The sequence below is a fragment of the Coccinella septempunctata genome, chromosome 2 (assembly GCF_907165205.1).
Source record: "Coccinella septempunctata chromosome 2, icCocSept1.1, whole genome shotgun sequence".
NCBI classification, from domain to species: Eukaryota; Metazoa; Arthropoda; class Insecta; order Coleoptera; family Coccinellidae; genus Coccinella; species Coccinella septempunctata.
In genome coordinates, this window is record NC_058190.1 from 45,566,937 (window position 1) to 45,594,487 (window position 27,551).

At 36.3% G+C, this 27,551-nt stretch overlaps 1 protein-coding gene across 7 annotated transcripts in view; it reads left to right on the forward strand.

The window, feature by feature from the left end:
- The window catches only part of LOC123307349 (transcription factor AP-2-epsilon), a 249,269-nt gene that overhangs the window by 160,615 nt on the left and 61,103 nt on the right, over window positions 1–27,551 (forward strand). For 2 of the 7 annotated variants that reach the window (XM_044889622.1, XM_044889624.1), the window contains exon 1: window positions 16,459–16,476. The exons of the other annotated variants lie outside the window; for them this stretch is intronic. In XM_044889622.1, the coding sequence (XP_044745557.1) occupies window positions 16,474–16,476 (3 nt within the window). In that variant the 5' untranslated portion in view covers window positions 16,459–16,473. Of the gene's footprint in view, window positions 1–16,458; window positions 16,477–27,551 lie in introns of those variants that run through there. 7 annotated transcript variants of the gene reach the window in all.

Here is a 27,551-nt window from a genome sequence, read left to right on the forward strand (position 1 = left end):
CTATTTCAGTATTTCCAGAGGTATAGGAGACGAAGCCTTATTTATTCAGGAATATGTACAGTGTGTTTCACGTATGCAGGCCACTGAAATTTGCTACTTTTTTCTCCCATATCGACTTTTCATCAACACTACCAAACTCTATCAGTCCTATGTTCGAGGATATATTGAAAAATTCTTAGCCTACTATAGAACCAAATAAAATATCAATGTCAAAATATTTTATTACTCAACATATTCTCCTCTTACATACATTTATTACAGCGAACCAGTAATGTCGCATAGTAATCTCCGGTTATTGTTCTACCCTTAGTACCCTTATCCAGAATATCATGATTACTCCATGGCAATCCCAAAAAACTGAAGCAAGAACTTTTCCAGCAGATTTTTGGACACGAAACTTCTTAGGTCTTGGAGAACCAGAGTGTCGCCATTTCATCGATTGTTGCTTTGTTTCTGGATCGTAAAAATGTACCCAAGTCTCATCCATAGCAACAATTCGGTTTAAAAAGTCTACATCGTTTTCAAATCGAGCGCAGATCGAACGCGATGCTTCTACCCTTGCACGCTTTTGGTCAACATTCAAACATTTGGGAATCCATTTTGCATCGATTTTTCTCATGTCCAAATTGACGTGAACTATATGATGAACGCGTTCGTATGAAATATTCAGTGCTTCAGACATCCGTTTCAGCCCAATTCGTCGATCTGATAAAATCATGTCATGAACTGCATCGATATTTTCGGGGACTGACACAGAAACTGGCCTTCCCGATCGGTCATCATCTTCAATGGAAAATTTACCACTTTTGAAGCTTGCAGTCCAATTTTTCACGGTCGCTTACGAAGGACATTGATCACCAAGGGTATTAAGCATATCTTCGTGAATCTGCTTACCTCTTAACCCTTTTAAATACAGATACTTGATGATGGCTCGATACTCCAATTTTTCGATTCTCACAATTTCGGTGGAGATTTTCTTTCTTTTAATTTATTGCGTAACTCTGGTTTACTTTTTTGACCTCAAACTTCACACTGACACTTCTGATGAGTTATTGTTCGTTGCTATGGTAACGCCATATTTTTTTTATGCATGGAACTGGTCTAGGCTAACTAGATATCAATACATCCTCGTAGATTCTGACTGACATCAGATACATGCGTTACCTAATGAAAGTTCAGAATAAAATCCCAGAAATAAACGCTCAGGCATCCATATCCATGCAATAATTTCTTGTGTGCAACATTTCATTCACCCTGTACTTTCGTATAACAGATCCTTCGGTCCGGTCCTGGTAAACAGGTACATAGAATTATGCGAGAGATAAGGAGTTTTACACACACATACCTGAGTTGTGTCATCTATTCTTGTGTATTGTTAGTTTACAGTTAGATATTTAATTGACCTCATGTCCAGCTCATACAATCTGTGAAATCTCCAATTCCTCGTTTCCTTTTACGGGATATCTAATCCCCGGATTTTTCACGGGCCTTAATTAATTTGAATGAGCTACGAGAGGAGTTATTTATCAGTCTGTTCGTACGATCTGGCACGAATTGACATGATTTCCTAATTTAATCAATTTTGCGCCTCAAATTGAAATTGGATTAGAAGTTTTTTCGATCAGAAGCTCAATGAAGACTGTTTTTTTGATTCTTGAGTTCTTTGTACTCAAAAATAGTTAGTTATTGTGCGTTAAAAGGGTAATAATTGTAATCCTAATCGGAAATTTTCCATATGCTGTACAACGAATTTTAATTTAAATGATACGTTTTAAGTTATTATAACTTAACAACTTTTTTGCTCCGAATTGCCTGTAAAATCACTCTGTAGAATTGGGCCAGAGTTAACTTGCTACAATGCTTGGAATAATGCAATTCAGATTGTGCAATATACGTCAAGGAGGAAAATATAAAATAAATTGAAGAAATTTAAATCAATAGTCTCTTGATAACATTTCAAACGCTGATTATAATGGAAGCAAAGGTTCAAAATTTTTTAACGTCTCTTCATTATTCTCTTTGAGAAAGTATTTAATATTTGTAATCTCTTGAAGTTTCACTGATTACTGAAGTTTAGGTCGATGCATGAAATTCTTTGAGCACCCCACAAGAAACGTTCTATTTATCAATTTGTTCCTTGTGTACGACGCGACAAGCTCAAGAGTCCAGAAACAGATCATCAACTTTCAAATTTCCTTAGTCAACATGACAATATAATTTTAATAGGCCTCGTCATACTTCTAGTGATGATATTTCGAAATTGATTGCTTGGAAGCAACATATTTTATTAATAAATTCCTTTATGGGAGATTCAGACTTGGATTAAAATAAAACTGATTGAATTTGTGGAATTCAGTGGAAAGTATTTCAAGAGGCATTGCAGTAAAACGTATATAAGTACAATATTTTATGAAAACGATGAAATTTTCAATTAATTGTTGATGGCAATAATTAACGACAAATAGCTCACTTAATGCAAGAGGAGAAAAACGTAAAAGGAAGAACTTGAGAGTGTTTTTCACTCAGTCCAAAAAACGAAGTCATCCTAATTTCTCATTATTTCAAAGATTGAAAAATGTTTCCCCCATTCTAGTTATTTCAATAGTTCTGTTATATTTCGAATTTGCTCCTGGTTATCTCGAACAATTCTCGATATCAGTAATTTCGGGAAATATTCAGCTTCTCTTTGAACCGAAGAAGAGGAAAATTGACATGTTTTAGATAAAATGAACCGTTTTCTGGACCCTGGGAAGATATTCTTGCTGATAGAACTCTTGTAAAAAGATAAATCCTATTCAATCCTCGCCTCAGATGTTCATCGAAAGATAAAAACGAATATTATTCAGTGTTCAAGGTTTCCCATCTCATAGAAAACAACTCGGACAAGCAATCACAGTTTTATTATATTGTAACCAGTATATCCTTCCTCACAATTGATATATTGTTATAGGCAAATTATGCGTGAATACTATCTTTTATTTCATGAACTTCTGTATTATTACTTTCAGAGACCTTATGGGGCAATGTTATTCAGATAATTTTATCTTATGTATTATTCTGTTTGGATTTATCACGAAAAGGTGCAATAAAATCTTTTGTGAGGACGTTGCTACTATAAGAAATCGACCGGTGATTTTTTTTTTCATTCAAAGATAATCCTGCGATAAAAATGAATAATTCATGGACCACAAAATTGTAAATGTGAATGGATCCATAGAATTTTTTTCGAAAAGAAATTAAGCAGCATATAGACTTTCGACATATGAAATTCTTGAATGGAGTATATTGAAATAAACAAAATTTATTCTAATCAAATCGAACAACGTTTTCGGGGTCGACAACAATTCGAACCATCGAAAATTCACCATCGGCCTCACATTTCCTCGCTTGTCACTACAGATCATCGTCAATAACTGCCAACAATCGATACCCGTCAAATTTCAACATAATTCCAATCTGTCCCCCGCCAAATTCGATAATGAGATTCCATTTTGGCCCTCATTACGCATCAATGGTCTATTAATCGAACTGGAAGCCAATTATATTCGCGTACTTTCTCACGAGTACGCAAGGCTTAACGGGTCACAATTTCGGAACCAGCGATGGAAAAGAGATTGAGATTGTTCGAGTATTGGAAGTCAAGTGCAAAAGTCTTTCTTAACAGGTACACAGGGACGAATCGGGAGAATTCTCCAACGTAAAATCTAGAAACCGGATCGTTCCTATGGTCCCCATTTGACATCCGATATTTTGACATACGTCATGTGTCAAATTAACGGGTTTTCTCTCGTAATTGTGATCGAGATAGAGTATAATCGGAAAGTTGTTTACTCTATGAATAATAATATCAAAATAAAAAAACAACAATGCACGACTGACAGATACCAATCTCTGGAGTCCCCATCAAACCTAACAAACCGAATGGTAAGAAAAACATAGAATCACGGAGCTACTATCAGATATCCATTATGTTGGGGCACCCATCAATGTACCCACAGATGAAGACTGTGTGGGAGACTTTACACATCGTAGGAAAACAATGAAGTGAATGACGGATAGTTTGTTATGCAAATGCTAGACAAATAATAGGGTGACTCTCGTCTAAAGGTGCTTCTTAAACTAGTCCTGATGTCATCTTGTATTGGAGTCGTGGATTTCGAGATTGAAAAATGGTTATAACGTTTATGATTTATTGTTGTTGATTGTTTATCGGGAAAAATGGGCTTCAAGGACTTACATCGAGGATAGATGAATTTTGTTATTATGCTATTATGAATGGACTGCCAATTGCGTACAGGTTGTCCTGGCACTATACTTGACTCTTCCTCAGGTGTGAATAAAGTATGTGGAAAAGAGTCATGAATGCTTTAATAATTGCTTTTTTAGGTTTTCTGTGGTGACTTTCCAATACATTTTTTGGTTGAAGGTATCGGCGAAATTTCTACATTTATGCATTTTGTCTTTAATAATCGGTTATAGAAAGCTATAATAGAGTCATTCGGGGTAACTGAGCGCAGAGGGTAAGTGTGCGCAGTGCGTATATCTCGACTATGCAATGTATGAAAGAGGGGTTCATTTGGGTGAAGCAAAGGCGCAGAATCGCTAAATTAGTTTTTCATAGGAGTGCGCCGTGCGACGTTTCGTTAACTTTTTATTTGCAATCAATCAAATTCACTAGCTTTCTTGTTAATTTTTAGTATCTCTGCAAATTCTGCCAGGTCCAAGTCCCGAGTCCGACAGTGTTAAACAATATTTCATTCGATCATGCGCATATTAATCTAGATATAGGTATAATAAAAAAATTTTAGGTTCTCTTAGCTGCTCAACTCTATAAGAACGTCAATTCAAATTTTGGCTTACTGGGGAAAGTGTGCGCGGGTAAGTGTCGCATAGATTCATTATATGGACATTTGTTCAGTGAGGAATAAATTTTGACATTGTTGATTTTCTTGGTTAAGACTCGATCAATATTGTCCTACTTGTTCAGAAAAATATGAAGAGCCACCAACAGGGGAATGTATCAAGTGTTGTGTTCACCATCAGGAATTATGGCACGAACAATAATGCAGTGCTTGTAAAAAGGCGCTTCTGTATTGACAATAAACAGCATTTCTCTAATATTGTAACATTTTGATGACATTATTTTGTAATTTGTTTTGATTGAGTGGTTCACTAAGCACTGCGTTCACTTACCCCGTGAGGGTGCGCACACTTACCCGCAATACGGGTCATGTGAACGGACTCCGACTTTCACTATTAAATTTTTTTTGCGGAAAAAAAAAAGGTTTTTGTTTGTTTGCTTTTTGATATTTTTTTATAGATTAGAAAATTCTCTCTCTTATGAATATGTTTTAATTTTCCTAGTTTCAACATTTGAAACAGGGTATGATTTGAAAGGCAAAAGTGCGCACAGTTGCCCCGAATGACTCTATTGGTGCTACATCGAAAGAATGCATCGTTTTCCAGTTACAAGCAGTTTTATGATTGGATATCAGAATATTCTTTCATGGATATTGCAAGCTCTTTTCTGTCATTGAGCATTAAATTCTATGATTCTAATAGTATAGTGTATCCATAAAGTATGGGACGGTGAACAATGAATAAATAAACAAGAAGGAACAAAGGTCTATATTTTCAATCCCATAAAAACTCTCCACTTATTTGTGTGTAACCGGTTTCGTCATGAAACGACATCATCAGACACAACACTGAAAAGAATAGACAAATATCAGACATGCACAACAATCAAAACATCAGCTTCTTAACCTACAGTACAATATTTCGTCAAAGAAACAATTTTTTCTCCAAAAAGTCGCTAACCATGTGTTCTTCCAGAAGAGAGAATTCAACGCTGGTACAAAAAAATATTGGCATCGGATTCTGTTCAAAACTTCTCCTATACCTACTTCCTTCGTCCTTAGTATCCTGTTTTTGGTAAAATATACCAACTTGAATAGACTTTAGATACAAAAATATTTATCCAGACAAATTATGATATCATTTACCAGTTTTAGTAACCATTAAAGCCGACATATGAAGTATTTCACCAATGTAGATATTTTTATTTTTTATTTTTTTTATTTTTTTTCACCCTGTAGATATTTTATGAATCAAAATGAATTGGGCCGTGCATTCCGTGTGAAAATGCGGAAAAACCCGTCCACGTTCACTTTTCCGATCGTTAAAAGTCCCTCGCCCGGCCACAGAGTGAATGGACTTTTAACGAGGCAAGAATGCGCTCCTCCCCGACGGCCAAATACGGCCATTACGCAATTTCACACCTGCCTCGGCGATGTGCAACCCGAATTTACATAAATCGGTAAGAAATGCGGTCCCCGCCGCGTCGGAACGCGTCCGTTCCGGAACCCGTCCCTGTCCGTGAATTCTCTGGTCGGAGGGCGCGGTCGCGATCAAACGAAGACCATAGAAATGCGCGCTGCGGCGGTCAACAACCGGCCAAATCGCTGCCGCGGTCCGCGGAGCTGTCTCTTCCCTCTTCGCCTCGAGATGCTGACCCAGATCCCTGGGAGTTTTTGCGTCAGATGTAACAGTACTGGACCCAACCCGTATACACGATGTGTGTGTGTGTGCGAGGCACCGACATATGTTAGTTCTCGATTTTACTCTCACGGAGATTCGGGCAAGAGGAATCATAGAGTTGGAAAGGAAGAATAAGAATTTTCAAGGTTGAAATGTCATTATTTTCAGTCATAGACATAGAGAGATGGGCTGAGCAATGTCAGCATGATATTGACTTTTTTATAGAAAGAGTTAAATGATCGTCGGGCATTTACCTGTCTCTTTTTTGTTCACATAGAGGTGAGTGTGGACCAATCAAAATTCTAGAAAAAGACAACTGCATGCCCGACGTGCGTTTCTCTCTGTCACTTTTTTTGACCGTATTTCATGCATAGATATAAAGGGAAGGCACAATCCATGTCTATAGTCTATGTTATGAGTAGGGCATCGACATAGAGACCTGGACTGTGTCTTCCCTTTCTATCTATGCATGAAATATGGCCGAAAAAAGTGACTGCACCGGGCATGCAGTTGTCTTTTTCTAGAATTTTGATTGATCCGCACTATCCTCTATGTGAACACAAAAGAGACCGGTAATGCCCGACAATCATTTCTCTCTTTCTATAAAATAGCCAATTTCATGCTGGCATTGCTCAGTCCATGTCTCTATGTCTATGGAGTAGGGAGAGTAGAGAGAAGGAGAATACAATCAATATTATTCTAATGTTTTATGCTGCTATTGGGCTAAATTTCTCATTTTTTGACGATAATGCGCCACCCTATCGCGGGGGAATTTCGATGGAGATCAGAAAATTCATGGTATTCCGCATTTGGCCTTGCCTTCTCGGTTGCCAGACCTAAATCTCATTGAACACGCTGCAAAGAGCTTTGGATTCTCATCAACCAGCTCTACAAACATTTCCTAAACTCAGACGGCTTCTTCAACAATCTCATGGAAAGCATGCGAAGGCATTGTCATACTGTGAACTAGTTTTGCACTACAAATACTGAAAATGAATAATAAGAATTAAATTCAGATGTAAACCACCCGTCCATATGAATATCGACAAGTGTTTCGATCTGAAATTGACTAGTCAATTTTTGCCATCGTCAAGACAGCTAAATGAGGAGTTCAGAGCTGAAGTGAACCAAGTCCATTCAGCCTTATTTTGAGATGAATGGCTTAGAAGTTGTTTATCACCAATCAATTCAAAAGTGACGTCTTCATTTATTATTATTCTTATGTAAGCATATGCTTAAATTCTAACTTTTTAAAATTAACGAAGTCACTTTTGAATTATGGGTGATAAACAACTTCTAAGCCGTTCATCTCAAAACTAGACTGCATGAACTTGGTTCACTTCAGCTCTGAACCCCTCAAATATAGAACGTTCCACCGATGAAGAGCAGATGCTGACCATGATTTCGGGCTCATTGGTCCTCGTCAGAGCAACACACCTCCTTCTCCTATGGAAAAACGTTCGGAATTGACAGACCCTTATTGAATACTGGCAGACGCTTCTGAGTATTATCAAGAGGACCATCATTTCCAAACGTTTTTCTATCGGAGAATGAGCTGTGTTGCTCTGATGAGGTCAAATGAGACCGAAACAAATGTCAGCATGTGCTCTTCTTCGGTTGAATGTTGCACATTTAGTTGTCCTAACAATGGCAAATTGGCTAGTTCAATTCAAATAAATACAACACTTGTTGAGTTTCATATCGGCGGGTGATATGCATCTGAATTTAATTCATATCACTTCATTACTAAACAAAATTTCCACCTGAAACAGTAGGAAGGAAAAGTTATACCAGAAATTTGCTGTACAGGGTGAGTCTTTGATTCGCGCAAATATTTCAACAGTAGATTCTTGAGCTCAAAAGACACTTTTTTCTATACCATTTTTTACGATTCGGTCCTGATAAAAAAATATGGCCATTTTAAGTTTTCATAATGAGCTGTGCCACCCCTGGAAAAACAAAATTCCCTTCAGAATAACAAGCTAAATTTATGACAATACACATATGTGGATCTCATAAACAAAGTTGTATTCATCCAATGTACCCAATTTTCCCAATTTCACAGATACTTTTCAATTTTTGAACATCAAATTAATCGAAAACGGTTCATTATACGTGGAAATATGAAGAATACTTTTATATTACAAACCGTTCAAATATTCATTATAAAGCCTCCAACTTAGTTCCAAGAGTTGGGTTCTTTGAATTTTTGATATTTTTATGGTACGTAATGGTTATAATGAGAAAACTGGAAGACGTTATTGATATCTTGTGTTCGAAACAGATTCATAAAATAAATAAAAATCTATATTCATTTCATTCGTAAAACCATTTGTGAGATAGAACATTTTTTGATTGATTTTCAACAGCCTGTATCTTTCAAATCGAGCCGATTCGGAAAAAATGGTATAGGGAAAAAGTGTTTATTTTGACCTCAAGAATCTACTGTTGAAATATTTATACTAGTCATAGACTCACCGTGTATAGGTACGGACCATACCCATGATGATGCGTACCCTTGCTCGATACAAACTGAAATGAGAAGCCATATGATGTTTTATATTTTTGAAATCAGTAAAAATTAAGCTTTCAAAAAATTGCACCAAAATCTGGTGTTTCCATTCAAAAAAACCTAACTTTGGGTCATAGCTTCGTAATTAAAAATCCTGCTAAAAAGACAAGCACGCCACTGGATTCTACTTGAAGAAGTGCCTGTATAATGTTTTAATTTCAGAGCTCTAACATCAGTATTAGCGGAGATATAAATTTATTTCGAAATCGCCATTTTTCCAATTTTCGCTTATAACTCGAAAAAAAAAGAAGGTGGCCAAAAATGACTACTACTCTTGTTAGTTTCTCAGAAAAAGAGGACGAGAATGGGGTATCAGATTTTGTCTATCTCCACTGGTTTAAAAGCTGTAGTGCTAAAACATCGAAATTTGCCCGCCCTGTACAGTTGAAAGAATCGAGTTAAACTGAAACTGCAGTACCCAATCACGTACAGTTTCTACTGTACAGTTTTAACTGTAAGTACATTTAAAACTGTACATACATGGCCAGCCTTAGATTTCTCATATTTGGAAAATTGGTGAAATGAAATGGAAACTTTCAAATCAGTTTGAAAATTCCTGAACTTTTGTGAAGACGCGCCTTCTATTTAATCTTCTGCATAATCCGATTGTGGCCAAGTGTCCGATAGAATCTTCTCAGTTCTCACTGTACTCTCCTTCGATGGCACACATCCCACAGATCGTTTCGGATCCGGTATCCCCCCATCTTCGGTAGTAAACTATGGCACTCTCAATCGGTACCGGAATTTGGAAATTGCCGAAGACGTCTCATCGGTACGCGGCAAGTGCAGGAATTCATTTCGCTGGAATTATTCGCGGGTTTCCTTTTTATGTCAGCTATAGCCCTTTCCGTAATGGCCGACAATAAATCGTCGGGCCCGGAAAAGACGGCTCGCCTTTTTTTTTCTCGTAGAAAGTAGGTTGGGACATGACAGGAATTATGTTGCGAAGAATGGGACGTAAACTTCGAGGAAACAGAAGAACGGAGTCAGAGGTGGAGTCAGCTGCGCCACTTGGTACAAATAAGTGCCACTGTTAAACAAGGAATGTTTGATGTTTGCCAAATGCTCTCTAGAATACACAAGACTGTGCAATGTGCAAGTCATCTCTGGTCAAATCTCACAGATATATTCTACGACGATCAGTTAGCCTACACCACCAGTTCCATGCATAAAAAAATATTGCGTTTCCATAGCAACGAACAATAACTCATTAGAAATGTCAGTGTGAAGTTTGAGTTGAAAAAAGTAAACCAGAGTCACGCAATAAATTAAAAGAAAGAAGATGTCCACCGAAATTGTGAAAATCGAAAAATTGGAGTATCGAACCATCATCAAGTACTTGTATTTAAAAGGGTTAAGAGGTAAGCAGATTTACGAAGATATGCTTTATACCCTTGGTGATCAATGTCCTCCGTATGCGACCGTGAAAAATTGGACTGCAAGCTTCAAAAGTGGTAAATTTTCCTTTGAAGATGATGACCGATCGGGAAGGCCAGTTTCTGTGTCAGTCCCCGAAAATATCGATGCAGTTCATGACATGATTTTATCAGACCGTCGAATTGGGCTAAGACGGATATCTGAAGCACTGAATATTTCATACGAACGCGTTCATCATATAGTTCACGTCAATTTGGACATGAGGAAAATTGCTGCAAAATAGATCCCGAAATTTTTGAATGTTGACCAAAAGCATGCAAGGGTAGAAGCATCGCGTTCGATCTGTGCTCGATTTGAAAACGATGTAGACTTCTTAAACCGAATTGTTACTATGGATGAGACTTGGGTACATTTCTACGATCCTAGAAAAAAAGCAACAATCGATGGAATTGCGACACTCTGATTCTCCAAGACTTAAGAAGTTTCGTGTCCAAAAATCTGCTGGAAAAGTTCTTGCTTCAGTTTTTTGGGATTGACATGCGGTAATCATGATTGATTTTTTGAATAAGGGAGAACAATAACCGGAGATTACATTTCGACATTACTGACCAATCAACGGAAAAAAACTTAAGAGAAAAAACGCGGAAAGCTATCCAAAGTTGTTTTGTTTTTGCAGGACAACGCCCCTGCACACAAATCTCATGTTGCCAGGCAAAAACTTCCAGATTTAGGGTTTGAATTACTAGAACACCCCCTTCATTCACCAGATTTGGCTCCATCCGACTATCATCCCATTCCTCAACTGAAAAAAGTTTAAAAATTCTCTTCCAACGAGGAGGTAATGAAAGCTGTGGAGGTCTGGTTTGCAGAGCAAGAGGAAACATTTTTTTTGAAAGGTCTAGAGACGTTGCAGGTTCGCTGTAATAAACGTATCCAATTAAGAGGAGAATATGTTAAGTAATAAAATATTTTGACATCGAAATTTTGTTTGGTTGTTTGGTAGAAGGCTAGGAATTTTTCATTAAAATATTTGTACGAGTCAAAGTTCACCATGTATAATATCGACGCGAAAATAATTTTGCCAATGGAGTATTGCATCAAATTTGGATGAAATAAACCTTTATAAGGGTTGAAAATATCCCCATACTTCACGCCCACGTGACTGACTGTGGCGTGAAAAACTAGCGATACGATATAGAGTGAAAATTTAAAAATTATCTCAGTGTAGCCCTTATTGAGAAAATTCATGGCGCTATTCTGAATTCACATGACAGATCAGCGGTTTCGTCGGTATCTTCAAAAGGTACGTTTAGGAGTGATGTTCAATTTTCGTTGAGAGGAATGCAGGGAAAAACAACTATTTAAATACTGTTTATGAGGAAAATCAATGTAATCAGAAAGTTCCTGACTGTAGAATTGGCGTTTTGCATAATGATTACAAGGTAATCGAATCTAAACGCTTTTTGTCATTTGCAGTTTAGCTCATCCGTATTTATAAATGATAACTGCCTTGTGATTTCATCAATTGAATTACAAATCCGACCAGTGGTGGACAAACCTTGGTAATCGCTTCGGATTTTTCAATCCTAATCTTTGTTAATTAGTTAATAAATTCATTTGGTCCTTTGTGTGAGGAACTTTGGAATTTAGCCAAAAAAAGTACTATAGAAGAGTTCGCATTTACCCGTAAAAACAAACTTTCAACTCTGAAAAGAATTCCTGATCACCTGGTACAGAATGCGTCCCAATTCCATTGCAAAAAATGTAGACGAAATACTTGTTGGAGTGAGGGATACCTTCCTAGAAGACATACCAAATATGGTTGTTAGCATATTATTGTAAATACCACTTGATAAGTTTTCACGAAAAATCATGAATAATTCGGGTTTAAAACAATCGATACTAATACACCAGTTTTCTTTTGAAATCTTGATCCTCCAGATCATCTCCTGGCGCAATCCAATCCGACAAAAAAGGATATTTGTATAATTGCCTACCCATCCGCATACAAATAATTTGCCTTGCGGATTGTTCAAGATCCATCTCGATTGTAATTGCACATTGCTTCGGACGTATCAACAGCAACTATATACGTAGTTTAGTTGTCATTCATGTCATAATAACCGATGATGGATTGCACCGGTGCAATTCGAGCTATGGGTGCAAAACGTGAAGTAGCAATTGAAAATGGATTGATGGAAGAAGTCCTTGATTGCCTCAATAACGACGCTGAATTCATGATTGTTAGGCAATAGTTCATTCGGAATGTATAACTTATCACCATAGGGGTCCTTTTATTGTTGGTCTGTTGTTATTCTCGTGAAGTCGAAACTATGTAATCATCTATTAAGACGGTCGGAGTGATCACATCCAATTGTTTATTTACAATATCGAAAAATAATCAGGAAGTTAAGTATGTTGAGGTGACGCTGAATTCAATCATTCTTCCACACTTACCAGAAGATTTATGATGTTATTATTATTATATCCTTGATGATTACATCACATAAGTTAGCAGCCCCTAGCACGATGGGGCTATGTACCCAATTTCAGGTGAAATTCGAGAATCTGCAGAAATCTTGGGAGCACCAATTCCCAAGAAATGATGTCGTGTTCCAAAACAAATTCACAGTATATACACTGCGCAAAAACATTAACGCACATTCTGAAAATCTCAATTTTAAGGAAAGTTAACTCTACATTGACTTTATAACTTATTTTTTATGTTCTCTCGGGAAGGTTTTGAACGAAACAAGACACATTAAATGGAAGAAAAATTCAGGATTTTACCGAATCTTATGTGAAAGAAGAGAAATGAACAATTTTCAAAATACTGAAATGCTGATAAGTGATTTAATACTTGGTATTTCCACCCCTTGCGTTAATTACAGCTCGGCAACGACGGTTCATACTCAAAATGAGTGATCTTAAAATGTTCTGATCTAATCCTTCCCAGATCTCTCAGATTTGGATTCCTAAGTCATTAAGAGTAGCTGGATGATTTTCTGAACTTCTCAGCATTCTATTGAGGTTGTCCCAAACATGCTCAATCGGATTGAGATCTGGACTTCTTGCTGGCCATTCCATTCGAGAGACTTCAACCTCTTCAAGGTACTCCTGTACGATGTGCGCCCGATGGGGTCTGGCATTATCGTCCATAAAAATGAAATTGCATTCACGCAAAAAAATGAGTTGCTGCCATTCACAGATACAACTTGAGTGGCTTCAGAGTGAAAAGGGGTTCAAGTCTCCCGGACTCCCCATACTCCTGCTAAGAGAAATTACATAATTTTTCGCCAGTGATATTGACTCTTCAGAATTCTCTGTCAGAAAAGAGGTTATCACGTGAATGTCTCCATTATTCTGTTAACAGAATTCTCTTCTTTTAGGTAACTTTGAAAAAAGCGAACCTTTGCAGCTTTTAATCGCTTAAAATCATCTTGCAAGTAATCAGAAACAATTCAAGAAACTGCGAGGGATCATCTATCACCACCAGGAAGGTGCCTTTTGCAATTTTTCCAGAACCTAATGGATCAGCTCAACCATCACTGACAGGCGTCCGCATTAACAAATTAGAGTTGTGTAAAGATTTGAGATAAATAGAATATTGTACCGAACAGGAACTGTGAACGCTCTCGATGGGGAGCAAATGTGTTCCTTTCAGACGGTGCAAATTAAATACGATGAGAAATTGTCCGTGTCATTGTGGGCTGAATACGCCAGGGCAGGTGCAGTCGTATCTCGGCTCTGCGCCAGAGTTATGTCACTAGTCACAACTAGTTAATATTCATGAGGAAAAATACGCGCTGCTAACTTGTGATGGAAGGAAGAAAGTTTGCCGTGGGTTAACACCGACGCTTCCAAGGATAATTGGATGGTTATCCTGAAAGAAAGGGAGACATTTACTTGCAGGGCACTATTATGGTGTAGGGAAGATGTCCTTGTATCATATGCATTCAAAATAATTCGTCGTCAAGTTGGCTATGAAAGTTCGAAGGCTAATATTCAGAGACTTAATATATTATAATTATTTCCTTGAATACCGGTAGCGCGAAATTTGAATTGAAATATTTGAGGTGGTTCAAGTCTCCTACCTTAGCAAGTCTTTTGGACTCCCCCTACTTTAAAAAAAATTACTAGCAGTACCTAACTGAAGTGATGTAGCCGATACTTGATTATTTCTGGTTCCTGTATAAATTTTTCCTTATGCTTGTCAGCGGATTTGAGTTTTTTCTGATAGAGTACCGGAGAAGAGGATTTTTATGTTTTTTCGAACCTTGGGAATAATATAATGAGTAGTTTTATACGAGGTGGTTTCGCGCTTGGTCGCTCATTGAAGTCTCCGTGAAAATTACTCTTCTATGGACTGGCGTTAGGAGATCGAATACGATTGGAATATTCCTGATTACTTTTCTTACTTTTTCAGTATTTAATGCTTCATTTGAGGTCTTCGCCAATATATTTATCTCACCTCACCTTGTAGAGAAAAATTATTTATTATTTATTTATTTATTTGAAAACGATACAGAGTTGAGGCAAAGCCTATAAAACTTAAAATAAAAACATATACGTTCTACATAGAATCAAGAATACATTGTGTGTACATGAGAATGAAAAAGTGTGAATCAAAATAGAGAAAAAAAAAATCCACTATCAGGAAGAAGAATAAAGAAAACAACAAGGAAAACACCGAAACAATGGGGTTTTGTCGGGAAAAAATGCTACGAATTTCCTACCTTGGACAGGCCAACCCACTCACTGCAAATCTGACAGAAAATAATCGGTTATTCACACAGAAAAAGTCGATTCTTACAAGCTACTCGTACACACGTATCAACAGAAGCAGAACGTTCAGAATATGAATAAAATTTTAAGCAAGATTTGTATTTTGGAAACAAAACACAGTTTTAAATTTGTTTTCAATTGTCTCTCATTTTATTGTTTTAACGGAATATGTATTTGTTCGATTGAATAACAATCTACTTAGGTTTTCAATTCAAAAATCATTTTGGGTACCTACTATCAGTCAGGCAAAAAATAACAAAATAACAATAAAAAACAAACGTAATATCATCAATAAAGAACGATGCTTCTCATCGCAATTTAAATAAAACTTAATTATTATCCACCAAATTAAATTTTGTCTGTGTACAGCAGTTCTCATTCATCATTGGAATCTTGTCTATTTTTCCAGTATCAAACTGTGGGTGATTTCGTTGTTCTGCCCTTTTCTTGTGCTTTTCATTTCTCCAACTATTTTTTGCGACATGTCACAAAATTAAGAGTTTTTTGCTATGTCAGTTTTTTTACGTCTTCGTAGCACAAAAACAACAAATTTTGTAGGGCCACCTTGCGATTTGTCACTAAACTGTCAGCTGTCAAATTGTTTTTTCAAGGTTGCCAACTCTTTGACTGCACAAATGGCGACAGATTCAAATCTGGCGTTAGTTTTGGTATCTAGGTCCTTCATTATTTCCATTAATATGAGGCAGGAATCCTTCAATAAATTTCAGAGGACCAACAGTTAACAATACCGAAGAATGTCACCGCTACCCAAATAATCACGAAGACGGAATTCTGCGCCGGAGAACAATCTCCTGCGCGGAATTCCTGAAAGTCTGACGTAATGAGCAAAAATGCAATTATTTCGACTTTCGCAATGAGCCTTTAATTGGCCCACATCGTATACGGAAAATTCCGTTTATTTATTACCATAATAACGGTACATCCAGTACGACTATCGATTAATATTTTCGGTTCCCCAGATGAAATGTTATAAAAACATAAATGTAATCGATGCGATATGACAGCGTGTTATTATTTGATAAACGATCGTCCGGGTCCATTAGTGCTGGTTTGATTTGGATTTTTCGAAAATGTGTATCCATCTATCGTCGGATTTTGAGTGGGCCCGAGCTTATCGTGTATCGGATATTCGATTGAGGCGTGTTATAAATAACGTTTCCACTTGGTAATCTCTATAGATGGTACGATTATTAGTAAGATTATTATTTAAATCTCGGAAATCGACATGTGAATTCTTGTAAAATTATGCTCCGTGCTGTGTATCTATTCCAATGTCAAAATCACGAATATTACACCCACGTATACTGCTTTTAATGCCATCATTTTCTTAGCAGAATCCAAAGAATGTATCTGAATGTGTGTTCGTCTTTCCTATAGGTATAATGATGTATAAAGTTGTCAACTCCGAGCCAAAATTGACAGTATCCTATTCCAAATTTAGGCGATGGGTTTGTTCCACTTACCCCGGGTTTTATAAAGCTTGAACGGGGAATCAACGGTTGATTCAATTTGTTTTCAATCGATAATTCAGTCATGATCATTCATAATATCATTGTCGCACCAAATTATGATCAACATACGTCCATTCAATTATTTTCAATTCCTACTTCTTCAATATATTCAGAAATGAAAAATTTGCAGAAATTGAATGACTTTCAAGTCGTTGATCGGACAATCGAAGTTGTATGAAACCCACCGTCAGAGTTGTAGCGATTTGGTTTGGAATTTGTTCTTAGAAGTGATCTTGAATCGAAGTTTTCGAGCGTTTTTATACAGGGTGAGTCCTTGACTCGCGCAAATATTTTAACAGTAGATTCTTGAGGTCAAAAGAAACACTTTTTTTTTTTACCATTTTTTCCGAATCGGCTCGGTTTGAAAGATACAGGCTGTTGAAAAACCATAACAAAATGTTACTTGTAGTTCCTACTAACGATTTTGTCGTATGAAATAAATTTCAGAATATAGTTTATCATTTTATTTTATTGATCTTTTTCGAACACAAGTCTTCCAGTTTTCTCATTATGACCATTACGAACCATAAAAATACCAAAATTCAAAGAACCCAACTTTTGAGGCTAAGTTGGACGCTATTTAATGAATATTTGAACATTTTGTAAAATAAAGGTATTCCTCGTATTTTCTGGTATAATGTTCAAAAATAAAAAATATCTATGATCTATCTGTGAATGAAACTCAGAAAGATCCACAGATGTGCATTGTCATAGATTCAGCTTGTTATTCTGCAGGGAATTTTGTTTTTCCAGGGGTGGCACAGCTCATTAAGAAAACTTAAAATGGCTATAACTTTTTATCAGAGCCGAATCGGAAAAAACTGGGGCTCCACAACTATAAGCTTCATTTAGGTTGAATTCTCCCAATTCAAGCTCAAAAAAAGATCATATTATGGTATTGGTTTGTGCATATTCCGATAACACAGATTACAGAGTAGAATAGATCTGACACTCACGTTCTACGGTGAAAAATACAGTTTATCCCGCCCTCAGCGCCCCCATGCGGCTGCCACCCAACTAACCGGGAGTAATGTCGGTAAAACAGGAAACTGCAATTGCAAGGCGCGAAATTTAAATTGGCCCATTCACTGGTCTTTTAGACGTCGATAGAATAATATGGATTATTATGGCGAATTTAAAGGAGAAATAAAACATCTCATGAAAAATATACATATATTGATATTTCCAGCACAGGAAAAAAAAATATGGAAATACATAAGCTATAATTATGGCAATGAATATATGAGCAGAGGTAAAATGTCAATAGGGTCACATATCTTCGTAAGACAATAATTATAATAAACAGTAATAATATTGTTCATAGGAAATGAGGTTGAAATTATTATATGTTCAGAAATCTTCAACATTATCCTAAAAGGACACAATGTTTGTTGGGAGTCGGCCATAGAAATCAAAAACAGCATGCCAAAGCTTAGAATGCATGAATTATTTGAAAAAGAAAAAATTAGTTGCCCAAAGACCTATGTGGATTTTATATTTTCCTGCAGGAAAGATTTCAAAGTGTCTAAACAACGACTCCCTGTTTTATCTTCCTCACAGTTAGATCACCAGGAATGCACTGACATGAAATTATTAATAACTAAAGTTTTGAATGATGAAATAAAGTGTTCAACATTTGGCCCCTCAACGAATCAAATAACTCATCCAAGAATAGTATAAAGTCAGCAGTGTCGATAGCCTCTCTGTGAAGCTGAACCGGATGCTTGATTTCTAAAAAGGAAAATAGTAAATTTTTGTATTATTATGTTTGAAAAAAATACTTACCCCATTGAGAAATGAGCTTCATCATTGACCCCACGGAGTGGCTTAATAACTGACTACACAGTTTGACTTTCATTTCCATTAACACAATTTTTAAAGGGTTTGGTTGGATTGGTTTAAGTATAAACGATTAATGTTATAATTACGTGGTTCTTTGAATCAAATATTTCTTACAAGAAAATTGATTTCCTGATAAAACTGTCGAGTTCAATAAATGAGTATTTTTAATTTACTCTCGTATAAGATCTCGTTTGTAAACAAGAATTTGCATTAAAACATATTGACATTGACAGTGTTGGCGTTCACAAATCCAATATGTCAGAATACAGTAATCTGTGGAGAATATTTTCGTATGCAGTGCCACATAGCGATTGATTGCAGAACTAAAAACCGTATTTGGGGTGGGGGTAAGGAAGTGTCAAGCCCCTGTCCGATAATCTACCTCGATCATCTTCCAATAGCGAGGTACCCAATTTTTCGAGCTCATCAACGGGGTCACGAGATCTCCGAAGAAGCTTCACAATAACATCGATCCGATTTCTGTTCCTGTTACATTGTAATTTTCTTTTCCGTGAAATTACCGGCCCAGACTCTAATTTATGCATAACTCTGACGAGGAAGGATATTCCTATACAAGTAATCCGATCTCTACGATGCACCATTCGGATTTTAACCGCATAATTACAAGGAATTGTTGTATATTCTCGTTTGGGTCGAATTATACAAAGCCTCAACTATTCCCCATGATAATCGATCGGTAAAAAGCGACTAGATTGTATCGTTATGCGATGGGTCGAATTCTTATTATTGATATCGGATTTTCCGAGAATTTTGAAGTAATTGGACGAAACTCGTGATGAGAATCTTCGCAGGGGTTAGCTTCTTGTTGTAGGCCATGTTGCCAGCTTGATAAATTGTAGAAAAACGGCTTTTTCACTGAAAAAGCTCCTCCCTATCCTCATCCAACAAGACATCGATGATTGGCACCAATAAAACCAAATCAGTAAGTTTCTGTGCCGCACCCTGTATATAACTTAACACATAAATATGAAAATCCAAGACTCAGCTAGTCTGGAAATAGATGCAGTAATATAAGGAGTTTCTAGGATAAAGTTTTTAGAATAAAATACCTAAACGGCACTAATGAAAGTAGAGAATTTATTTCTATTCAGGAAGAATGTTTCCATTCCTTGTGATATCTTTCTCAATGAAAATAATGAAATTTAAGGTAGAAAGTAATGAACCAAATTCATAAAAATTGAGCTTTATTATACAAAATAGCAAACATCGAAAATATGAACATCATTCGTAAGTTTTTATTAATTCTTATCTGATTAGTTTATTCTATTCTTGTTTTTATTATATCATCCATAATCTTAACCAATAAAAATTTTTATTTTGTTTCTATTTGAGATCATCAATCAGTAGGGAGAGTTCGGGAGACTTGCTCAGGTAAGAGACTTGAACCACCTCAAATAGTTCAATTCAAATTTCGCGCTACCGGTATCGTAAATTATGGCCGCCATCAGAACAGTTCGGGAGTGGGAGGGTTGAAAGTGATTTTGTTGTTAGTAAGTAAGAAATTGAATAATTTTTGTTTGTTATACTGTCTGAAAAGTTTAATAGCTGCGTGGTGTTATTTAGTTTTATTGCTTTCATTGATTAATATTGTGTTACAAACGATGAGCCTTTTCAATAATAGTTTCAAGTTTCAAGAAAATATCTGTTGAATAGAGGGAAAGGGGGTGACTTGACCCATGCTATGGTCGGGAGACATAATCAGTGGTCTAAGTTTCCGGCACTGAGAGTAGATAATAGTTTGCTTCAAAAAAAGAAAATTGAATAATAGAAATAAATATAAAAAGATAAACAAACATCTTGGAAATAAGGCAGAGTGACCCTGAAATAGAAAATATATATGATACATCTGATGGTGGAATCTTGACATAGAAATTCGTTGGTCATTGGAAATTGTTTTCTGTCAATGTTTTTCCTGATAAACAAACTTATGGTCAAGTCTTTCTCGCCCCCTATTCAACTCTCTCATGGATTAGGGAGACATGAGCAAATTTTCGGTTCCTAAAAAAAGAATCGCTTTACACAAAATGTTCATCTCACCATCACTTAACTATTATCTATCGTTACCTATTCGGGCATTATATCTTCACGCAAAAAATGAGTTGCTACCATTTAAAGATACAATTTAAGTGTCTTCACAGTGAAAAGGGGTTCAACTCTCCCGGACTTCCCATATACCCCTGAAAGATATTGATGATGAAAATCGTATATTCAAAAAGGCGAATATAAACGTCCTTCCTAGCCTTCGAGTGAAATTTCACGTACAGTAAGAAGATGGAAATTCAAACGCGTAGATCCACGACCCCCCCTTCGTCAAAGTCAGCACATAATGAAACACTTCCTTGACAGACTACCAACGCAGACTACCTAACGTCCATTCGTTTAATACATGAATCTCCATTATGAGTTATCCACTCCTCAACTACACAAGTACGAGTTTGTCGGCCATTTATAATAATTTCAAACAACAACGTTCAAACACACGTTGCGCTTGCGGTGTTCAACTCACAATCAATTTCAGTGCCGAGAATTTACTTTATAGCGTATAAAATCTAACGAGGTACCTATACGCTGCTTAGAGGATGGAAAAAAAACTAGTTACACCAATATTCCGAGTACGGTTTCTGTTCACCGGCGTAAATGTGTTATTATACTCTGAATAATTTTCGCTTGTTGATTTACCTCCATCGCATACAGTAAATTGAAAATTTGTTCGTTGATTTAGTAGTTCGTTGTTAGCTGTTCCACTTTGATTGGAAATTCCGAAGCGTACCGAAGCCGAAGCATTCTCATTCGTAGAATTCACCTTAGGTACTTGAACTTGATTCAGAAAAGTCAAAATCTCAATTTAGAGTAGCGGCTGACGAGATGCAACGGTTCAGATGAATATAGCGATTTTCGAATCCTCTAAATCAGCTGATTTTCCCTCACTCGATGATTACGAAATTATTACGTAGAAATATGCACAAAATGGCGAATGCACAAAGAAGTTAACAAGCTGTTAGCTCGTGTAAAGAAGGGTTGATAGAAGTCGATGTTGGAGCTTTGGAGGTGTTTGTGAGTCAACTGCAAGACCGTCACTTCGAGAATCAAAATACATTCGTCTTCATATGGACAAAGATGACAAAATAAGAAAAAATCACACTTACAAAATTTCCTTTTGACGGCCAGTACACGAGTATAGATAATACAAAGGTCATCCTCCTTCGGCTGCTTTGGAGATGGGGACAATCCGATCCATTATCCCTCCAACAATGCCGAAGAACAATACGTAAGACATTTAAAGGAATTCAAGGTTGCCTCGGGCTCAGTCCGCAGGTGCAACGCGAACCACAGAGTATAACGTGAAAGGTAATCCTAATCGCAACGCGAACAATGGCTCGCTATTTATCAAGACGGCATTGGTAAATATTAATTTCAGGTAGATAACTGATCGCGCCAAATGATTAATTGATCGATTAATTATGGGCTTAGGTGAAAAGATGGAGGAGGCGAATATTATCAGATGCGTATGTGGCACACATAAGGCGATTTATGAAAGATAGCAATTTTTTTCGAAACTGAAATATGCTATCCTCAATTTAACATGGATTCATTGTCTTTTGAAGGTTTAATAAGCCAGCCACGAATTATGCACTTAGGTTTTCCTCTCATAACATCGATATAGGAGTTCAAAACCATATTTCAAGTAAACTGCTCCACAAGAGTTTGGGATATCGTATTCAATCGTTTTTAAAAGTATGTAATCTTCGAGAAAATCGCTGTAAAATCATTTAAAACTCAATAACAACTTGAATCGATCCAATAAAAATCAGTATGAAACATTTCGTCAATCTGGTCACCTTTTTTTTGAAGTTTGGTTCTTTGCATATGCTTCATAAATGTTCTTATTTTGAAATGAAGTCAGTTTATCAACGGCTTCGATTTGAAACGAGTTTTCTGAAAATGCAAAGACGTAAATTAACAAACGCTGAGGCTAATAGGGCTATCGGAATGCTACAGGGTGGCCTAACTCAGGTTGTTGTAGCGGAAAGGCTCCAAGTCAGCCAAAGTGTGATATCTCGGCTTTGGAATAGGTTCAGAGAGACAGGTTCCGTGTTGAAAAGACCAAGGGTTGGAGGGCGACGAAGAACAACACCTGTTCAGGATCGTTTCATAACTGTTTCGGCGAGAAGAAACCCTACATCTACGTGTAGAATGCTATGGAATACTCTTCAAAATGCAAGTTTCCATCGAAACCATCAGACGACGTTTGAGAGAGGCGAGTCTAGGTTCTAGACGTCCATTAAGAGGAGTTCCATGAACACGTGACCATAAGCGTCAAAGACTGGAATAGACAAGGCAACATATCAATTGGAACGATCAATGGCCTAGTGTCCTTTTCACTGATGAATCCAGATATGGACGATTTTCAGATTCTCGAAGAATGAGGGTATGGACTATAGGGAGCATGTCATTGACAATGTTGTGCCAGATTTTTACGCTGCTATTGGTGAAACTTTTCAATTTCTAGACGATAACGCTAGACCGCACCGTGCAGCCATAGTTGAGAATGCGCGCGAGGAGCTTGGTATTACACATTTACCAGACCTCCGCACTCACCAGATTTGAATTGCATAGAACATGCATGGGATATGCTCCAAAGAAGATAAGATAGATCATCAACCTACCCCAGAATCCTTAAATGATCTGAGAGAGCTTCTGCCCCGTTTATGGAACCAAATTCCTCAAGAAATATTCAACAACCTAGTGTGTAGTATGCAAAGAAGATGTCAAGTTGTTATTGATGCCCGTGGAGTCCATACATTGTATTGGTAGTCTTAAAATGCTTGAATTCTCTGGGAATAAAATTTCGTTATTTTACTCGATTTTTCTTAACCAGCCTGTATGCGCTGCAGACCTACAGGCTAAAATTAATTTGCAACTTGAAATCTCATTGATATGAATTTTCATCACAAAAGTTGTTGGATTTTCTGAAGAAAAAAATCCATTTTTCGGCGACCAAAGGAAGAAAAAAACCTAAAGATGTCTAAAATACAAACCACAAGATGTGGATCCAGTAAAAAGCACAATTTTTCCATCGTAATATTTTTTATTAAAAAAGAAGTATACAGTGGAATAAATTCAATAAATCGATGACAGTTTTCTCTTGTAAATATGCTTAGAAAGGTCGATATGTATTTTAAACTGCGTTTATTTGTGAGAAAATGTTGAACAGCGGGTCCCAAATTTGAGATATGATGTCATCGATAATTTTTTCAAATGAAAATCCTAATTTCTTATGAGTATTCTTGAAGGGTATGCCAAGTTACACGTTGCACATGCGAACCAAATATCAAATTCATATTTCTTGTCGTTCAAAACACATTCAACGAACATCAGTTCATTCGAAAATGAGAGAATCTCAATTCAAAAATGGAATGACAAGAGGTATTCGTTTCTGGTAAAGAAGGTTAAATAAACATAAATGAGGAGAATATAGCATCGTATCGAGCGAAGATCATCGAGTATATTATTGCGACATCAGGATACTCTTGAATAAAGGAAGAACATCATTTTATGTTCTTGTCTTATCTCCTTAACCTATCATCATTAAAATTTCAGTCTTGTGGGTTCCAGTGTACGTTATTTCTCACAAAACGACGAAATTAAGAAATATCCCATTATAAATAGCACATTATACAGGCTGGCTCTTCTACCTGTACGTATATTTTAACAGTAGATTCTTGAGGCCAAAAAAAATTGTTTTTCCTTGTTATTTTCTCCGATAAGAAGATATAGCCATATCAGGTTTTCATAATGAGCTATGCCACCTATGTAAACCTGACACTGAATTTTTTCCAATCAAAATATACCATTTTCACCTTTGAATCAAGCTATATACTGTACTAATTGGAGTCTTTGACTCGTACAAATATTCTAACAGTAGATTCTTGAAGAAGCACTTTTTTCCTTTACCTTTCATTCCGAATCGGATCGGTTTAAAAGATACAGGCTGTTGAAAAACCTTAAAAAAATGTTATTTTTAGTTCTATTTCACAAACGGTTTAATCGAATTAAATGAATTTCAGAATATAGTTTTTCATTTATTTGATGAATCTATTTCGAACCCACGTCTTCCAGATTTCCCACTACGACCATACGTACCATAAAAATACCAAAAATCTAATGAATATTTGAACGTTTTGTAAAATAAAAGTATTCCTTATATTTTTTTCCTATAATGCGCCGTTTTCGAGTAATTTGATGGTCAAAAATTTAAAAATATCTGTGAAATTTGAAAAATTGGATACTTTGGCTGACTACAACACTGTTTAAAAGATCCACAGATGTGTAGTGTCACAGATTTAGCTAGTTATTCTGAAGATAATTTTATTTTTCTAGAGGTGGCTCAACTCATTATGAAAACTTAAAATGGCTATATCTTTTTATCAGGGCCGAATCGGAAAAAATGGTATAAAAAAAGTGTTTCTTTTGACCTCAAGAATCTACTATTGAAATATTTGTCTGAGTCAAAGACACTGTACAATAAAATCAAGCACAAACTCATTTTTTCCATTCCATTCGCTGAAACAAAGTTGTATTTAGAATGCAATGATCAAAGGTATAAAAGCCGGAGGATTGCTTAGTCTTTCTTTCGGCACCCTGTTATGATGGTTGGCTAGTTCGGTCTTCATATTTTTTATTTTTTTATTAGCAACACAATTGGTGAAAAATTCAAATCCTAACAGAATGCTTCGTTCGTTTCCTCATACAACAGCCTCGTATCGAATCGAAAAATCGTGTTAGCCAGTACAGATTGAGAACATGTTTCGCTGACAGCCAGCAACTGCGTACCCCTCCCGCCACCCGTTGGAATTTCGCCGCGAAAGTGTAATATTGATTGATATTTTATCTTCGACGGTTTACGGCCATCGAGCAGAACGCTCCTTTACCTCGCGGAAAATAAATTAACAAGCTCCTCGCACTATGTAGTCCGTGTTTATTTTAATGCCGACTTTATTTTTGCTTGTAGTCGTAATATTGAAATGTAAAATTGATTTATGCTTCCTTGTTATTCGGTTTACGTTTAATGACCGCGGACGGTTTCGATCCCGAGGGAATCTTTATGGGCGTTTTATCGTATGCGTGGCACTTTGCAGATCGGTTTTGATGATGGGCTCCAATCGGGATTAGCATCAGAGGCGATTGTTGCACGTTGAAGAAATTGCCGAAGGTCGGTTTTATGGGGGGCGGTCGGAAGCTGTCCTATAAGTCGATTGAATCGTTATTCGAAGTTTTCCGATTATCATTTCGGTTTATTATCGGCAATATAAGGCCTTTTTAATCCTGCGTGAAAAAAAATTCTCGGAAATTTTAACACGTCTCAAAGTATTTATGTACCTAGAACTCGGAAAAACGGATTAATAAAAGAGGTGGCCTAAGGACCTTATTTATTACTTGGAATGGTGTTGATTTTCGTTATCACTCACCTTTTTGAAATCTCATTTTTCCTGGCCATATGAACATCTGCAGGGTAAGTCTTCGACTTGTACATACATAAGATTTTTGAGGTGAAAAAACACCTTTGCCTTTACCATTTTTTTCGATTCAGTCTACTTAAAAATATATATTCATTTTAAGTTTCTATAATTAGCTATTATACCTCTGGAAAAATGATACTGTAGTTTTTCCAAGCATTAAAAACTATACTTCATTCAAATTTATTTTAGCAGTCGGTTGGCCATGGAAATTTGACACATTTCATTGTGTATAGTACGAAAATGTGGGGTTATGAAGCTTGTCAAAACATTTTTGGGTTTTAAATCAACGCTATGTTGCCCGTTCTACGTAAAAGTTTCTGTTATTACGTATTTTATCACAATGTCGAATCTCTTCGGAAAATATGTGACGAACATAATTGAAGTTTATACAAACTGATTGAAGTCATACCAAATCCAGTTATTTGCATGGAAAATACAAAGAGATCAGTATAATATCATAATATACACTAGCTTGAGGAGAGTTAATGTTCGTTATCTTCTTTGGCTTACATCATTTGTAGATTTCAAAAATATTAACTCGAAGATGAAATGCATATGATGCGGGAATGGGTATCTCCCGAAGGAATTAACAGATAATTACAAGAATGTAAAATCTTCAACAAAAATCATCTTGCATCAATATAAGTAAAATGAATTGAAGGAAGTTTCAAGTTAAGATGAATTTCACATGAATAAACAAGTAACAGGGCAACTTGCTTGTATTTGTGGCTATTCATCTTAATACATTGATGTAATAATAATAATTATAGGTATTTATTAGTACCTTAAGACATTTACATTGTATAGGACAAGTCAAATGAAAAATAGAAAAATCCATTTTAGGGAACTTATTCTCCGATGACATTTATCGAAAATCCTGTAGTAAACTTTTCGCATTAATTCACTCAAACAAAAAATTCTCAAATGTCACCACTTTTTTGGGTCTCCCAATAGAAGGAAATTCTTTGTCATCCTCTTCATTCACAATCTTTCTGATTGTGGAAATATCCAGCTAAAATATATGTCGGATTCAGATGATTTAGATGAAACATTATATAAATTCTCTTACATTGAAAATGTTCGCTACCGTCTGACGTATTGTGGATTTTAGAATATCAGAGTATAACATTTGAATGAGCGGACCTGAATTCTAAATAGCACTTCCTGAAACCCTGTCTCTTTTTTCAATCACTTTCGGCATTTTCGTAATAAAAATTGATATTAGTTGTGGCAACGGCGTTATGACATTAACGACATTTCATCAGTGCCAACCTAACTTCGTTCTAGTTACAAAAACTTGAGAAAATTATTTCATGGCCAACCGACTGCTAAAATAAATTTGAATGAAGTATAGTGTATGTA